Raw genomic sequence first — 18,812 nt, 5'->3', positions numbered from 1 at the left:
GGTGCCTTGTGGTGTGAACCTGTACGAAGCTAAACATTCAGTCAAGACTTGCTTGAGGGGACGGTGCTCTAATTGGGCGATCTGGATATGTTCCTTCAGAACGCTATTAAAGCGCTCGATTTGCCCATTTGATTGGGGATAGAAAACTGATGACCTCAAGTGCAGAATTCCTCGTTGTGAAAGAAAGGCCTCGAAATGTTGGGACTGAAACTGTGGACCATCGTCTGTAACTATGGCATCAGAAAAACCTTCCCGGCTGAAGATTGAAGACAGAAACTCATGGTGACCTCAGAAGTAACCGTATGTGTGAAACAAAGCTCTGGCCATTTGGAATAGTAGTCAATGAGAGAAACAATGAACCGGGCATTTTGCGGAACATTATGCAAAGGACCGATGATGTCTATGCCGAGTTTCTGCCAAGGCCGATCAGGCCACTGGACTGGCTGCAACGGATAAATTGCAGGTTTGGCAGACTTGTCAGCTGCCTGACATATATGGCAGTTGTAAACTGCATGCTCGACCTGCTTGTCTAAGGCTGGCCACCAGTACCTGTCTCGGAGATTCTGTTTGGTGCGGACAATGCCTAGATGGGCCTCATGGGCAAGCTGTATTAGCTTGTTACGGAAAGAAGCAGGGGGAATCACGCATTCATCGCGGAAAAGCAAGTCCTCGACACAAGACAGTTCCTGTCGGACTGCGGAGTAAGGCAAGAATTCAGAAGCAAGAGCACATTTGGAAGGCCATCCTTCACGTAAATATTTGAGAACTTGAGACAAAGTGGAATCTGCAGCTGTAGCTGCCTGAAGCTCAGCTTTAGTAATGCAGGAAGTAACTATATAATGAAACAACTTCCTCATCCTGCTCTTCAGTAACCGGTATCTGAAGAGGAAGGCGCGACAGTGCATCAGCAGCCACGTTATTAGAACCTTTACAATATTGAACACTGAAATTATAATACATGAGTTTGGCACACCAACGGGAAATGCGAATGGGGCGGCGGCCTTCGGATCCTGCAGAAAGAAGAGCAACTAGTGCTTGGTGATCTGTACGTATTGTGAAGTGCCGGCCCCACAAGTAAACATGCCATTTCTCACAGGCAAAAAGACACGCGAGAGCTTCACGCTCTCCTACTGAATATCTGCGTTCAGCAGGGGTCAATGTACGAGATGCGAAAGCGATAGTGATCAGCTGATCACCTCTGAGTTGTTGAAACACTGCTCCCAGTCCAGCATCAAACGCATCCGTCGTGATGATGATGGGAAGCTTCTCATTGAAAATACTAACAGCTGGCTTTGAGGCCAGTATTGACTTAACTCGAATGAAGCTCTGCTCAGCTTCAGCTGACCAGTTAAAAGGCTGTGCTTGACGAAGTATAGTACGCAGTGGTTCAACAACAGTATAGTGAGGAACAAACTTGGCATAATAACCAACAAGACCTAAAAAAGATTGCAAGGTTTTGGCATCAGTAGGCCGTGGGGCATTGACAATGGCCTGAACTTTACATTCAACAGGTGTCAAGCCGCGGGAACTGACTTTATGTCCTAGAAATTGTAACTCATTCACAGAAAAAATGCACTTGTTATTAAGTTTGATACCACATTCACTTATGCGGTTGAGAACAGTATGCAAGTTAGCATCGTGCTCTTCGCGAGTATGTCCCCACACCAAAATGTCATCCAAGTAACAAAGGGCGCCATTACAACCCTTAAGAATAATTGACATCATTTTTTGAAACACTGCAGGGGCAGATGCAAGCCCGAAACACACACGGCAAAACCGAAACAAGCCTTCGTGCGATACAAATGTGGTTAAGTCTCTACTGCAGTCAGAAAGTTCAACTTGGTGATAAGCGGACGCGAAGTCCAGCTTGGAGAAACATACCGCTCCGGAGAGCTGATAAAGCAGTTCTTCAATGTGAGGAAGTGGAAACCCGTCTACGACGATCGCCTTGTTCAGTTCTCGTAAGTCGACGCACAGTCGGAGCGATCCATCTTTTTTCTTGACGATGACCGTGGAGAAACCCTGTCGGAAGCAGAGACAGGCTCGATGATTCCGCTGGCTTGAAGGCGAGACAGTTCTGCAGAGACTTGCTCATGGAGAAGAAGAGGAATGCGGCGCAGCTTGGCACGCACAGGGCACACACCTGGTCGACACATCACTTTATGCACAAAACCGCCCACACAACCCAGTTGACGGGTGAACAGATGGTGGAATTCAGAAGGCGCGTTGGCCGGAAGATCAACTTGGACGTCGACTTGAGCACACGTCATAGACGCACCGACGATGTTGATGGACAAAGCCCTGATGGCATCACGTCCCAAAAGTGAGTTGCCATTGGCTGTTACATAAAAAGTAATGGAAGCAGTGCGACTGTGATAGGAGACCTGAGCTTTGAATTGATCTAAATTATCAATCGTTCCCTTGGAATATGTTTGTAGAACGACGTGTTAAGGCAAAAGCTGAATGTTGGAAAAATGACTATGAAAGTCAGCGGCACTGATTAAAGAGACTGAGGCACCAGTGTTCACGAGAAATGACAAGGGCACATGGCCCACTGAAGCTACGATGCTGGGCTCGGACGTAGTGTGGAGGCCATCCACATTTAAAACAGTGACCGTATTGGTTTGTGCAGTGCTCGGAGGAGCGGACGAAGAAACTGGTTCAGGAAGATTTGCTGGACCGGAATTGCATACGGACTGAAAATGTCCGATTTTTCCGTACGCAAGACAAGTGCGGTTTCTCGCGGGACACTGCGCAAAATTGGCTAAATGCCGAGCCGATCCACAACGAAAGCAATGTGCGGTTGCGCTTGGAGAAGAAAATTGCGAGCACGAGTTAGGAGCTCGGTGCTGTTCCTGAAAACCAGAATTTGGCGGAATGGGGTCGCCATATTGTCGGCTTCCTCGCCCCCGTGACGCAGATAGCCGCCATGTTGGCCGCCGTGCCGAGACGAAGATGAAGAGCCGCCGCCTTGGCCCCCCGCAGCAGAAAGTTTCTGCACTGAATGCGGAGCAAATTGCTCCAACTGGGAGCGAATAAGCTCGTCCTCTCCCGAAATCGAGAGGGCTTCGGATAATGAAATTGAGGAGCCCTTTTGAAGCATGCGGCAGCGGACGTTTTACGAGGCTACCCCGGTGAAAAGCTGATCGCGGATCATATCGTCCTCGAGCGCGCCGAAGCCGCATGACGCGGCGAGCGTTCGAAGAGAAGTAATGAACTCGACGACTGGCTCACCAGGCAATTGTCGCCTTTCTTGGAATTTTACGCGTGCGAGATGATCGCACGAGACATCTTTAAAATGCTCATCGAAAAGAGCAACAGCATTCTTGAAAGCATCGCCCGACGCTAGCGTCGGCGACGTGTTGGTTGCTTCCAAAGTATAGAAGAGCTTTAACCCGGCAGGGCCCAACGCGCTGAGCACCAGAGCCTTACGACGCTCGGGCTTGCTGGCGTCTTCCCCGGCCGCATCTGCGTAGGCCTGAAACACCAATTTCCAGTCCGCCCACGGAAGTGGCGGGTCTCCGGGCGAAAGAAGAAATAGGGGAGGTGGAATAGGAGACGCCATTCCAAACAAGAATGGAGAGGTGCAGACGAGACGAAAATGACGCCAGTACACTGTTTGAAGAAGACGACAGAGGCGGCGTAGCTGAATGAAGAAGGAATGAAGCGACGCAGCACGCAGTAGCCACATTGCTGGGAACAAAGAGTGTCTTGGGTTAGCAGGGTAGGTTCGTTAGAAGCAAGAAAAAGACGAACACGGAGAACAAAATGGGTTCTTACACGTCCTCGTCGCCATTGCTGTATTGGGGGCTGGCTGGTCCCGATGATGCAGAAGAAGAACACGGCCGACGGAGACGTACGCGGCCGGCGGGGACGCCGACCAGCCCGAACACGCGAGTTGGCGCGCAGCGCCGAAGAAAAGAACAACAACCGCACTCCACGGTTACCTAACACACACTGATTTTATTTTACAGTCGCCTTGAAACCCTGGATGCCAGAGCGGCGCCCCCTGGCATCCTCACTTGTCATTCCGAAACCGAAACCCAGAACACAACAGTAACTTCAAGGGACAAGAAAAGAGCAGATTGGATCAGAGAACAAACCAGAGTTAAAGATATTGTCACGGAGTTGTGACGGTGTCAAATGAAGCAGATTGCAGGTCTAATAATAAACTGTTTATTTGGGCGAACCTGTGCCTGGTAAATGGAAAGTCTTGCACTGATAGCGGCGAATACTGAAAGCGGCAGTCGATTAACTGACAAGCGGTGAAGTGCGTCCGCACTTATACACTTGCCATCGAATGTTCTATCGTTATCACTAGCGGTGACATAGGTTCTAGAATAATCTGAAATGTTCACGAAGAGGGCGTAACCTTAACAAAACGATCTACTACAGCCTCGAAGCTTTTCGAACATCGTAGGCATGGTTTGCGCTGAAGGAAGTGTAACGGGGTGACAACAAAACTTGAATAAAGAAACGTGGCATTGCCGCCCTCTGAAAAAAGCATTGTCCCGATGCTTTAACAAAAGTCGAATGTACAGTAATAAAGACAATAAACAGTAAGTACAAGCAATAAAGCACATCAACAACAAGATGGAGTCCTCTGGTGAGGGCATGAAATGGCTTGAGGCGCATAACATGGTCGACTTCAGATCGAACACAGCGCCGTTAGGAGTTCAAAATCCCGTCGGAAACAACCTCGTAGTCAAGTGGGCCTAGACATCAAACTACTCTGTACAGTCTGAAGTTTCATCGTGGAAGTTTATCACTGAGTCCACATCAGTGTATCGGCGTTCATACTCAGACCACGGTCACCGAGCTGATACTCCACGAAGCTTCGTCGAAGATTGTAACGGCGGCAGTAACGGCGGCCTACTGATTCTTGATGCCCAGGCAAGCGAGTTGACAAGCTTATTCTGCACACTGAAGGTAAACGGTGACGTCGAGGTTTTTTTCATCAGCAACGTTTGGTAGCAACGCCGAGCATCGTTGTTGGTTTTCTTTCGTAGACCAACTTGTACGGCATCATCTGCGTGGTTTCTTGTACGAGGGTATTGTACGTGATGGTCACGTACGGAAGAATTGCATCCCACGTCTTGTGCTCGACGTCAACGTACATGGCTATCATATCATATGGTCTTATTGAGACGCTCGGTGAGGCCATTGGTCTGTGGGTGGTTGGCGGTGGTCCAGCAGTGACTTGTCTGACTGTACCTTAGGATTGCCCGAGTTAGGTCCGCCGTAAAGGCCAGACCTTCGTCTGTGATGAGGACTTCTGGAGCTCCGTGATGCAAGATGATGTTCTCAACGTAGAACTTTGCTGCCTCGGTGGCATTGTCCTTGGGCAGAGCCCTTGTTTTGGCATAGCGTGTGAGGTAATCAGTAGCTATGACGATCCATTTGTTTCCGGAATTCGACGATGAGAAAGGCCCCAGTAAGCTCATGTCGATTTGCTGAAATGGCCGGCTGGGTGGCTCGATAAGCTGGAGAAGTCCGGCTGGCCTAGTCGGCGGTGTCTTTTGTCATTGACAGTGTCGACATGTCCTGAGGTAATGAGTGATGTCGGCGGCAACTCGTGGCCAGTAATACTTCTGTATTCTTGCGAGTGAAAACGAAACACCAAGGTGTCCAGCCGTCGGGTCTTCGTGTAGAGCATAAAAAACTTTTTAACGTGCAATAATTGACTTCCACCTTAGATAGCGACTGGCTTGCATTACTGATGATCCTTTCAGGTCCGTCGATCTTCTGCACCAGGACGGCTTCGAGTCCTACACTGCTTGCGTCGGTATGGATTTCCGTGTCCACATTTTCGTCGAAATAAGCAAGTATTGGCGGTGTTCTTGAAATGCTTCCTCCTGCGAGGTTTCCCACTTGAACTCAATATCGGTTCTTGTCAAGTTAGTGAGTGGCTTGGCGAAGCGGGCAAAATTTCTGACGAAACGCCTGTAATAGACGCAGAGGCCAAGAAATCGGCACACGGCTTTCTTGTCGGTGGGTGGCGGAAATGCAGCGATTGATGTTGTCTTCTGCCGGTCGGGGCGTACTCCAAACTTGCTTATCACGTGTCCCAGGAACAAGGGTTGCTCGTATGCACAGCGGCAATTTTCTGGCTTCAGAGCGAATCCAGAGGTTTTTATTGCTTTAAGTACAGCTTCAAGCCGCTGTAAAGGGTTGTCAAAGCTTGAGGAAAACACGACATCGTCCAAGTACATGAGGCATGCCTGCCACTTCAATCCAGCGAGCACGGTGTCTATAACACGCTGGAACGTGTGCAGGCACCGAGTAAAGACCAAAGGGCATGACCTTAAACTCAAAGAGGTCGTCTGGTGTTATGAACAGGGTTTTTTCTCGGTCTCTCTCATCTACTTCTATCTGCCAATAGGCTGTCTTGAGGTTCATCGATGAGAAGCATTTCGCATTGTGGAGTCGATCATGGGCGTCATCTATTCGGGAGAGAGGGTATACGTCCTTCTTTGTTATCTTGTTGAGTCTGCGATAGTCAATGCAGAAGAGTAGTATTCCATCCTTTTTCTTCACAAGCACCACCGATGACGCCCATGGGCTCTGAAGGCCGGATGAAGTTGTCGCGGAACATTTTGTCAACTTGTTTTTTTATGACCTCGCGTTCTCGCGTCAATACTCTGTACGGACTCTGATGGAGTGGCCTGGCTATTACAATTTGATGTTTCACAACAGGAGTCTGCCGAATTCTCGATGATGACAAAAAGCAGTTCTTGTATTTCAGGAGCATGTTTTTGAGCTGCTCTTGTTTATGCGTCGGAAGGCTCGGATTAACGTCACAAGCTGGTTGATATGCTCGAGTCGTCAGAGTGCATTCGGCAGAATTGATGACGGCGAAAGCATTGCTGGCTTCCAGTGTTTCTTCTATGTAGGCAACCGTCATACCTTTGCTCACATGCTTGCACTCATTGTTGAAGTTCGTGAGCAGCACTCTTGCGATACCTCCCCGCAGTTTGGCTATCCCTCTGGTGACATAAAATTCCTGGTTGATGCACAGGTTTTGGTCGCCTTCAATGGTGCCTTGTATGTCTTCTGATTCTTGGGAGCTGACGGAAATGCTGGCGCTGGGGCGAGGAAGAACGGTGACTTGGGTCTTCAAGCACATTCAAGGCGTGCCTTCCTGACGGCGTGTGCGGCGGCAGCACTTTTTCTGTCGATAACGTTATTGCCTCATACCTCAGGTTGATGATGACGCCGTGTTGACTTAAAAAGTCCATCCCAAGTACCGCATCCCTGGAGCAGTGCTATAGAATTAAAAAACTGGCGCGATAAATCCAGTTGCCCAAGGTGACTCTTGCTGTACAAACATCGGCTGGCGTTATTAGATGACCCCCAGCAGTCCGGATTTTAGGGCCTTGCCAAGCAGTCTTCACTTTCTTCAACTTCATTGCAAAATGCCCACTGACGACGGAATAGCCAGCCCCAGAGACGGCGAGAGTGGTGACGTCGTGGCCTTGAATATTACATCGAGGTTGCTTGTTCATCGCCATGCATTGCAGTTTGGTTGTAGCGTCAAGTGACGGCTACGTCGGTTTGCTCCACTGCTTCCACGCGGCATCGTCAGGTCTTCTTTTGGCCGGGAAGTTTCAACTTCGGGGTTCTGTCCGTCTTGTGGTGTGTTAACGTTTTGTCGCGGTGGCAGCGGTGGGTCTCGGTGTTTCATCGATTAGTAACTGTCCTCCATCGGTTGCTGCCCTTAGTTTTTCTAATATGGGCTCACAGAATGGCCCCTGTTGGGGCTGCTGTACTAATGTCGTCGGTACGGAGGTCCCGGTGATGGCACACGGGAGTAACGTCGAGGTGCCCGTTCTGTGGTGGTCAGATAGTGATGTCGCGTGGTCGTTCGCCGCGCTTCAGGGGCAGTGCGTTGATGGCGAAGCTGTGTAGACCCATTTGGCGGTACTGGCAATGGCGGTATGTGTGGCCAGCTTCTCCGCAGTGGTAGCAGAGTGGGCGGTTGTCAGCGCGCGCCTAACGTCGGTCTTCCTCGGCGTGTAGCGCTGAGAGGCAGGTGGGTGGTATGTCGTCAGTGGTGGTGGCCGCTGTGTCTGGCAACGAAAATGCGATGGTGCGGCCTCTCGATGTGAACGTGGGGGAGGAGCGTAGCGTCTGGAGGCAGCAGCGTAGCTCATGGCTTGGGGTTGCGGTTGCGCTGACTCAGGCATGCCCAGCGATTGCTTAATTTTTAGGGGCAAAGCTCCTTCAGGCGTGGGCTGTGCGTCTTCTGTATGTAGCCACTTCTTGTTAAGTTCTTGCAGTGTTCACTAGATGGCGGTACTTGTAGCTGATGATGAAAAGATTGAATTGAATTGAATTTTATTGCTCACACTTTTTACAAAAATTTGCATACACTGCGTGGACCCATAGCCATAGGCTAGTTTGGGTCCAAAAAAGAAAGATTTTATAAAGGCACTTCAGAAAAGTGTAACTTGAAAAGTTATACAATATTAATAAAGAATTAACTAAAGTTTTTACAATCTAATGTAATAAAGAATCGGCAAATAAACATTACAGTGCATGAAATAACCGCACTAAACCGTTACGATGCACGAGAGAACAAAAACGGTGCAAGATGTTATAAATTAGGCGGTAGTACTTGTAGTTGATTATGAAAGATGCGAAATGTTATAAAATAGGAATGATGTCACATATGACGCGTGTCATTGGTAGAAGGCAATCGTTCGATTTAGTGTGGCAACGTACGCTAGGGGGAGCGTTGTAATAAAATCGAGTGGGCAAAATGTATGGAGGATTCATGGTTTACCAGGTTTACCTCCAGAGCTTCGCCCACTCATCATTATTCACTTCGAGGATATGGCAACACTTTTTTCTGATGCCGTCTACAATTGACGAAACTTGAAGCTGGCACGATGGGAACGTTCGGCGAAGTTCTTCGTGCACTACGGCTCTAATGGTTTCATGTAGCTTATCTGAGCAGAGTGGCTGGATCTCTGTACAGGCTGGCGTCGAGCGGCGGTTGAATCGACGAGTGCACATTTCAAGGCTCTTTTCGATAGTCGTCACTTCTGACACAAATTCTTCGGCGCTGTTCGGAGGGTTTCGCATCAGTTCCACATAAGGTCCTGCTTAACTCCTCGCATAAGGTAGTGGACTTTCTTGTCCTCGGGCAGTTCGGGTCGGCATGCAGAAGAGTTTGGTCATGTCTTCCGAGAATAGTGCCACGTTTTCATTTATCAGCTGCATGCTGGTTTCGAGGAGCACTTCAGCCTTCTCCTTGCGGACCACGCTTGCAGAAGCGGCAAGGAACCTGGCCTGAAAAACGTCCCACGTCAGGTTTCGCTCTTGACTGTCGAATCAAGTTCGAGCATCGTCTTCTAAAGTGAAATAGACATGCCGAAGCTTGTCATCCTCAGTCCAGATGTTGAAGACTGCGTCTTGGTCGAACCTCTCAAGCCAGCTTTCCGGGTCTCCAAGCGGTGTACAGCGGAAAGTTGGCGGCTCCCTAGGTTGCAGGAGCAGGAGTGCTGCAGATGGCACAGGCGCTGTCATTGTCGCCGTGGTCGCCGTCAACATCTTGGTCTTCGTAGTCTTGTGAGGTAGTAGCTCGTACTCCGGTGCCAGGCTTTGATTTCTGCGGTTAACTTGCTGCTCATGGCTGGCATCGGGGTCTTCTCGGCGACGTGGGCTGGCTTCACAGCTTGAAGGGGGCGTCTGGTACATGAAAGCAGCACCTCCACCAGATGTCAGGGAGTGATGACGTGGAAGAATGAAGGAGACTACAGGTCTAATAATGAACTGTTTCTTTGGGCAAACCTGTGCCTGGTAAACGGAAAGCCTTGCACTGATAGCGGCGAATGGAGCATCGGCAGTCGATCAACTGACAAACGACGAAGCGGGTTGACATTTATACACTTACCATCGAATGTTTTAGCATTATCGCTAACAGCGACGTAAGTTACAGAATAATCTGAAATGTTCACAAAGTGGATGTAATCTTGACAAAACAATCTACTACAGCCTCGAATCTTTTCGGACATCGTAGACGCGATTTGCGCTGAACCTAGTGTAACAGGGTGATAACAAAACTTGAGGAAAGGAACCTGACAATATCATACTCGAAATCGAGAAGAGGAAATGGGCATGGGCCAGGCATGTAGCGCATAGGCAGAATAACCGCTGGTCATTAAGGGTAAATTACTGGATTCCCAGAGAAGGCAAGTGGGTTAGGGAGACACAGAAAGTGAGTTGGGCTGATGAGATTAAGAAGTTTGCGGGTATAAAGTGGCAGCAGCAAGCACAGGACCGAGTTGACTGGCAGAACATAAGAGAGTCCTTTGTCCTGCAGTGGACGTAGTCAGGCTGATGATGATGATACAGCAAAGTGCTTGACTACTCCATAATCCAGCTTCAAGGATCTTCCGCTCTGCGGTGCGACATACTTGTTTTTTTTTACATTCAAACAGAATTCAAAAATATTCATCTTAGTCACAATGGGACAAGGATCCTGCGATCTGTCACCATATGTCATGTTTTTTTCCTGTCTACCAATATCTAATCCCACATTCTTGCGAGTTGGTGCCTTTAAACATGCAACTGGTTCCACCAACGTCCCCGTCTTTTTTACCCATCTTGACCAGTCCAGTTAGTTCTCTTTCCATTTCTGCCATAGATACTACATTAGTAAAGCAAACTAACAGACAGTGATGCCAAGGAAAATGTAGGACATGTTATTAAAAGTTATAGTAATGTAATGCTGTGGGCAGGGACCAAACCTCCGTCTTTTTAATAACACGTCCGGTGCTCAACCACTAAGCTAAGGCGGCCGTCAGCCCGCCCGGTCCGCTTATGTATGATGGGGTATATGCATATTTATGGGGTATATGTATAATCCCATTATGAGGTGGCAACAGACCAAATAAAATGAGCCCTTCAATTTACACTTATTTGCTTCATTCATAGCGAGGGTCTCATTCTGGCAGACATGATGCCTTCAAGTAGTATCCGAGGAATTATTAGTCACCTGCCAGCTCGTAGTAAAGCGCACGTCTCCCTGTGACGCCAACAAGCAAAAAAATCACAGCATATCCATGGACTGAATGATGATGAGTGGCACGAAGCGTTCGTCCATGCGTTCGTCCATTCATCCATGCGTCCATCCATCTGTGCATGCAATTATGCGTCCGATTGCGTTTGAGAATGCAGACGGCGCTCGGGTAACACCGACGAAACGCGAGCCAGAGAAGCCAAGCGAAAGCGTCTTCAACCCGTCCGCCGCTCTGCTCCATCCATGCCCCACCAACGATCCACCAAGTACAACGACTATCCAGGAGACTGAAAGAGGCACTCGTTCGCGCACTCAAGCAAAGCACGCGCAGCAGGCAATCGGAGAGTAGGGGCAGATTAATGCTATCCAGGAAATGAGGTGAGAAATGGTGACCCACTTCTCCTTTTGATCTCTTCTCTCGGTTACGTGGGACTAGTGACAAGGTTAAACAAGGAGCTTCGCCCTTAAAAAATGTTCTACATTCACTGTAATGGCTAGTGGCAGCACTGAGTGACGCTCCTACACTTAAATTCCCACACCGCTTTAATGTCGTCAAAGGGATCACCGCCGCTGAAGCTCAGTGTTAGAGTGTAGTATCGTACGTAAGTGCGAGGAAAAGACACCTCATGGAAAGAACAAGAACTGAATGTTTAATCAAGGGACTGCTTCTATACCCTGGCCAGAAGGCCGGAGCATGCGCTGTGGTGAGGGGTGAAGGCATGTGTTTCGGCATGCTTCTTGCATCTGTATTTGATTATCAATATATCGATTCCCCCCCCCCCCCCCCCCCCGAGCTAGAACCTATCCAGGGGCTTGCAGGTATGGGTGAAACGTCTGACTTGGATTGGTTCTATTGGCCTTAGACCTGCCGGCTCGATTCTACTTCCACACACTGCCTCACCCGGCACAGACTGACTGGCTTGCAGAGCATCGCTGCAAGTTGTCTGGTTGCCAGCGGAAGGGAGGGCCCCTTCCAGAGATGAGTGCTCCGGGGCCATGGGCTGTTGTTTCTTAACTGGCATCGATGAGGCGGGAGCTACTGCTTGATTCAGGTGCCTACGCTGTACCCCCTTGGCGTGTTGACTGTTACCAATCGTTTGCCTTCGACTGTTGTCACGGTTCCTGGAAGCCACCTTTGACCTGGCTGACCATATTGTCAACTCCAAACCTGCATACCTGGTGCATACTTCTTTTTTGTGGGCTTGGAACTCATTTGACGGTAGCCTCCTTCGCCTCATTTTTCTTTGCAGAGAAGTTGCTCAGGCGGGTCCGTGATTTAGAATTCTAGAAGTCTTTCTGTGGGCGACAGCTCTTATTAGGTAGACATGGTCCTGTAATGCAGCAAAAATTTGGAAAGTCGACTTTGCAGCATTCCCACCTAATATTTTTCTGGCGCTCCTTAATAATCCATACTGCCCGTTCTGCCAACCCGTTGGATTGCTGGTAGTATGAGGCAGTCGTTACGTGGTGCACATGATTTTCCGGGAAAAAACGTGCTGTCTCTGCACTGGTGATTTGCGGACCGTTGTTTGACAGAACAATCCGTGTTAGGCCTAACCATGCGAAAATGCTCCTGAATATGTCCACTGTCGTTGCCACCGTGGCCGTCTTTATTGTCACTGCCTCTGTCCACTTAGTCTTATCATCGGCAAGAACGAATACAGTGTCCTCCCACAGGACCGGCAAAATTTATCTGTAGGCGGTACCAACATGCGTTGGTCTTCGATCAGTTTACTGCAACTTGCGCTGGGGTCATGGGCAAACGCTGCACACACTGAGGACACCGTTTTGCAAGTCAATATCACTGTCTAGCCCTAGGTACCTGAAAATCAAGCGCACGAGGTTTTTTATTGTTGTGATGCCAGCATGCGTGTCATGCAGCTCTTTCGAAACAAAATTTCAAGCAGCTTTTAAGAAGAATCACATGGTGACCCCAATACAGTATCCCCTTACTCGAGGTCAATTCCTACCTTCATGTGAAATAGGGTTGATACTGTTGTTTGTCTGCCCCCAGACGCTTGGGGCAGCCTTGCAGGATCCAAGTCTTTACTTGCTGAAGGGTGCAATCTTTGCTGGTGTGATCAGACACATTCTGCGCAGACAAAACAAAGTCATCCAGAGCCTGCGCATGCAGGACATGATCAGCAAGTTCCTTTTCGCTGCCGTTATCACGGACAGTCAAAGCAAGCGGCTCAGAGCGTCGACATTCGCATTCAGCTCCCCTTTTCTGTATTCCAAATCATACTGATAACCTGCTAAGAACGGCGCCCAACGTTGAATTCGCGCCACTGCCATTTGCAAGATGACTTTATCCGGACTCGGCAAGCCAGTCAAATGCTTGTGATCGGTCACCAGAATGAACTTATTGCCAAACAAATAATCTCGGAATTTGACAATGCCAAAAACGAGCACTAGTGCCTCCTTTTCTAATTGTGAATAGCTACGCTCTGCCGACGTAAGAGTTCCGTAGCGGAAAGCTATAGGATGATTCACCCCTTTAATGCACTGAGACAATACTGTGCCTATTTTTTCCGCCGGCGCATCACACTCAAGCCGCAGGAGTTTCAGAGGATCATAATGTACAAAAAAGTTTGTGTTGCTCATGGCGTGTTTGGTTTCTTGGAATGCTGTTACCTGTGTGTCCCCCAACACCAGGGTACTGCTTTTCATAACAGACGGTGTAATGGAACCAAAGTGAATGACAAATTCGGTAGAGACTTCGACTAATCATTAGTCCCATGAATGATTTAGGCTGGCAAGCCAAGGCCAGTGGCGCCAGCGCCAGCAGGGTTTCTAAGTTGTCCTGCAGGGGGTGAAGGCCTCTCGCATCGATTCAATGCCTAAGAAATACCACTTCTTTTCCCCGGAACCGACACTTCTCTTCGTTCAGCGTGAGGCCTTCACTCGCAGTCGTTCCAACACTTGGCGTAGTAGCATGATACTGTGCACTTTTTCCACTACAATAATGTCGTCCAGGCAAACTTTCACCCCGGCTAGTCGCTGTAGTAACGCTTCTATGCTCCACTGACACTGAAACAGTGCAGGTGCTGAGGCAATACCAAAAGCAAAGGGTTTGTGTGTATTCAACACAGCTATCTTCTTGGCATCATCATCCAGGGGAAGTTGGTTGTATGCATTTCGTAAGTCGAGCATGCTAAACTCCTCGCTTCTCGTTAGCGTCACAAAGGTGTCTTCAATTTTCGGAAGCGGGTACTGTTCTGTTCTTGTCGCTGGATTGACCGTCAGCTTAAAATCTTCACACAGCTGGATGTCTCTGTTCTTCTTTACCACCGGCACTACAGGCCTTACCCATTCAGCCACGCTCACTGGAGACAGCACTCCCACTTCCACCAATCGTTCTATTTTGGAATATACTTGCACACTCTGGCGTGCAGAACTGTCCGAACCTTCAGAAATCAAGGTTGAGCACCTCCCTTGAGGTATAGTTTCACCAGTGGCCCCTTACAACATCCGAGGTTCTTAAAGCAGTATGAAAATTCGTCAAGAAGTGCAGTAAGCTTACTGTCGACATGCATAACATTCACCCCAGACAACATACCTCTCTCCAGAAGGAAGACGCCTGCTTTGTCAAATTCCTCTATCGTGTCTCTTCCGCACAGCAGAGGCCTCTGATGGTCCATCACTATCAGCGAACTACTTACCGTTACTGGACCAAGCTGTACCTTCATATCCACCTTGCCCCATACCAATAATGGTCCCAGGAAATATGAAAGGCGCATGGGGGTTTTCTGTAAGGCTGGCCACAACTTGCTGGGTTTCTTGTACACATTTTTGGGAATTACACTTTCTGGTGATCCCACATTGACAATCATTCGCAGCCGACGGTTTTCCCACATTGAGGTGTACTGGCTGCACTAAGCGCTTATTGGCCTAACTGTGTGCGACTAGAGCATACAAATTCTCTTCTTCATCTTTGCATTCTGTTCCGTCGACGGCGAACGTTCCCGACGTTAGGGCATGCAAGTCCTAGCAAGATGCCCTCTGTTGCCACATTGATGGCAGATGGAACTGCGATGCCGACACGACACCCTTCTATGCAGCCATTTGCATCTGTTGCTTGAGAGACTGAGACCTCGCGGTAGGTCGTTTCTCCTGTACTTCCTTCCTTGCTGCTGTTTCTGTACAATGTTGACGCCGCCTGCTGTTAGTGCGTGTGGAGCTTGCATGCCACGAGCGTCTTCGTTCACTTTTTCAGAAGCTAAGGCACATTCTTAGGCTTCTTCACAAGTCAACTTCTTGCAGTCCAGCAAGCACCAGAGTGCTACATCGTCCCGAATCCCGCAAACGATCCGGTCCCGCAACATACAGTCTAGTGTTGTTCCGAAATTACAATTTATGGCTAGTCTTCTCAACTCAGCAATGTAGTCCCAGATGCTTTCTTGCTCTTCTTGCCTTCGTGTGAAGAAGGTATAGCTGGAAGCTATTTCGTTTGAGGGTTGAAATGGTCCTCCAGGCATTTTACAACGTGATCATACGTCAAAGAGTTGATGAAGACCCCCTGGTGGTGTCCTTGCAAAATCCAGACGACACTGTCTCTCAATGATGCAACCAGTAGGGCTCGGCGTTTAGCTGTGTCGATAATCTCGTTGCCCTCAAAGTAGGCTTTCAAGCATACACGATACGTGCTCCAGCTACTCACAGCATTTTTGAATGCTATGGGTTGAAACTCTATTACTCTGGTGTCAGAATCGAAGTGCGATCGACGGTCCCATCATCGCCGCTACTGTAGTATCGTAGGTAAGTGCAAGGAACTTCTTGGCGAGAGGAAGAACTGAATGTTTATTCAAGAGGCTGCTTTTATACTCTGACCAGGAAACCGGAGCATGCGCCGTGACAAGGGGAAAAGGCACGTGTTGTCGGCATGCTTCTCACGTCTGCATCTATGATCAGCAATATATTAGTAGAGCATGGAACGCATTTCTTGAAGGTCGCAGGTTCGGTCCCAGCCGGTGGCAAGTTATCTTTTCGTCCACTTTTCTTGACAGGATTGCCTTTCAGTTCTCATAAATATTTTGTCTAACAAAAACAAACGAGCCCTCAAATTTACTCGTTCTTGCTTAGTACAATATAGCTAAATACTACAAGCAATGTCAACTACATTTTCCGTCTTTGTCTGCTGGTGGTCATTGTTATATGCAAAGGCATGCTAATCCTACAGATATATCTTTACTTAGGGTGCCCCCACGTTATGAAAGAGAAGGAATGGCAGATCTCTGTCATAAAAGCCAGTTGAAAGTGAAACGTGCCTTGACAGAGGTAGTTGAGTGTCTATTGTGCATTGTTTCGACACAAGGGAGAAGGAATGAGGGCTATAGCAACAAGTTGCAATTTCACACGAAGAATGGCAAGTGGCTCGTAACTTGCAGTGTGCTCCTCAAGCAGAAAAGGCTCAAGAAAGAAATATACACATAGGACGAGCTTGACGTAACAACTGGCACAGTTCGGCACGTAAAGCTCGCTGCTCAAGCACAAATGACCCACAAAACAAGTGCACAAGTATACACAGGACGAGTGCAAACTATCCGCCACAGTTTTTTCTTTATGCGTGAGCAGCATGCTCCATTCGCAAATGCTGCCGCTGCAGAGAGCAATGTGACCTTCGTGCTCCCTGTCAAACGCAAGCTTGCCATGGAAGCACAAGACGTGTAAATCGTCCCCAACATGAAATAGTAAGCGCACGCACGAGCAGCCACCTCGCTCGCAACGTGCAGGGTGACCCTCAAAGTGCGCCTTTCGCGCCATCTCGATAGTGATAACGACAACACGCTTTTGTGCCAGCGAGCTCTGAATACGGCCAACAGTAACATGCATATGCAAATAGCTCCCCGTTTGTATGTTGAAAAACGTGCGCTCTGCGGCCGAGTAGTTTCACGTTGCAGAGCGAGGTGTCGTAGGTTCCCAACGATGGAACATTTTTTTCTAGCTTTTTCTTCAACATCTGATAAGCATATTTATAACATCATATCCATTCAGAAATACGTCAAGGAGCCATGGTGAGCTGCGGCATAAAACACTTTCATGTTAGAGCATTTCTGTGCTGAGCATCCTGAAAGTGTTTGCAGCAAAAGCGTGGAAGTGCTAAAGGAAAGGTGTAACAGGGAGGAACGGAGAGCAAGGAGGTGTGATGCACGCTGGTGTCATCCCTCTTTGCTTTACACCTTTCCTTTAGCACTTCTGTTCATGTGCTGCAAATCTTTTCACAATGCTCTTCAAACTAGAGAAGACATTGCAACAGAAGGCGACGAAAGCTCTGTTGAAATTCCTACGCTAGACGGACTTGAACAAGCGACTGTAACAGCAATGTCACACACCACGAAAGACAAGACTGGACTATGACTGAGTGTGCGCGCGTGTGCTGCCGAATGTGCTGTGTTTCTCTCTTCCCTCTCTGCTCTCTATCTTTCATCTCCCCCATCCCTCTCCCATATGCAGGGTAGCAAACTGGCTGCCTATAGGCTGGTTAACCTCCCTGCCATTCTTTTTTCTCTATTTTCCTTACTTCCTTTCTTCAAACTAGCCCAAATGGCCATCCTACTTGTTCTAGTGCTACCTCGTGTAAGCATAATCTTTATGTTGCCTTATTACAGGTCACAGCCAGCGGCACCGCCAGCAGGGGTGGCAATACAAGGCCGCCCTCGGCCTCAGCCGATCTCGGGAACCCCTCCACCGGAAATGGAACGATGTGACGCCAAGACCATCCAGCAGACTTGCTCCCTCTTTGGTCTAGATTTGGTACGCCCTCTACTGTATCTTCTGTACGAATAGAGCTTGCTTGTAGACTACATTCGCGTTGACTACATTACAAGTTGAAGACACTAAACAAAGGTGTGATATTGCGTAAGTTGTAAGCATAGAATGAGCAAGTATAAATAAATCACTTACCAGATATAATGTTTGAAATTGTGTTTGTTGTTTTCATGTAAGTTGTGCAGCTACAGTAGCGAGACTTGTCGACTTTTATTGTTTTGTTATTGTTTTTTGTCATGAACTTAACTAAGTTACAGTGAACACTAACCATCATTTTCCAGCATATATATCCCATAAAGCTTTGGGTACATTTTCGTGGCTCCTCTGTAGCATTGTGGTACAACGGGAAAACAGGTGACATTGTGGCACTTTCATTGAAGTTGCATGCTGTTGTGCAACTACACAGAGTTGTACTTTTATTCTATTTTGTTGCATTTTAATTATTTGTTTGCTTATTTGTTATAGTGCACATCCAAGACCCCCAGGGTAGTAGAGAGGGTGTAATGAGAGTACTAAATGCAAGCAACAAGGGTCCTCAAATGGAAATGCATTAGGTTGCACCTATACCAGAAGATTTGAACAAAGCTACATCCTCAGTGGCAGCAACATAAGAAAGAGGGTGATTCCACGTTCCGCTCGCTTTCTGAACATACAATAGACTATAGCAAAGCAGGCAGTCACTTTGCCAGGGTGGTTTAGATGTGCTAAAAACTGAGTAGGCTCTGAGAGTAATAGCCATCTATTGTGAAATTCAATATGATGAAAGAGTGCAATACCAGAATTTTTTTAAATTACCAGGTCTGGGAGCTTAAGAATTTACTTCATCAAGCAAACATTAGAGCAAGTTCGTCAAAAATGTGAAAATTCAAAGGGAAACTGCCACTGCAGTTCGCAGTGGGCAATTTTAGAAGGGCAGATATTACAAGGATTGCTGCAGCATATGGCCATCATCAGTTCTGTATTATAGCCCCGAAAATGAACACTGGTGAAATGGCAGCTGCGATGATGTGTCGTCACG

General features: G+C 48.1%; 1 protein-coding gene across 7 annotated transcripts in view; it reads left to right on the top strand.

Annotated features, from left to right (window-relative positions):
* Positions 1–18,812, top strand: part of dachs (unconventional myosin-IXb-like dachs) — a 512,416-nt gene that overhangs the window by 432,223 nt on the left and 61,381 nt on the right. For all 7 annotated transcript variants that reach the window (XM_075883315.1, XM_075883314.1, XM_075883320.1 and 4 more), the window contains one exon: positions 17,635–17,779. In XM_075883315.1, coding sequence (XP_075739430.1) covers positions 17,635–17,779 — 145 coding nt within the window. The remainder of the gene's footprint in view (positions 1–17,634; positions 17,780–18,812) is intronic.

Source organism: Rhipicephalus microplus, unplaced genomic scaffold (assembly GCF_043290135.1).
Source record: "Rhipicephalus microplus isolate Deutch F79 unplaced genomic scaffold, USDA_Rmic scaffold_16, whole genome shotgun sequence".
Classification (NCBI taxonomy): Eukaryota; Metazoa; Arthropoda; class Arachnida; order Ixodida; family Ixodidae; genus Rhipicephalus; species Rhipicephalus microplus.
The sequence above is the reverse complement of the archived record's forward strand: the minus strand, read 5'-3'. Positions and strand labels throughout refer to the sequence as shown.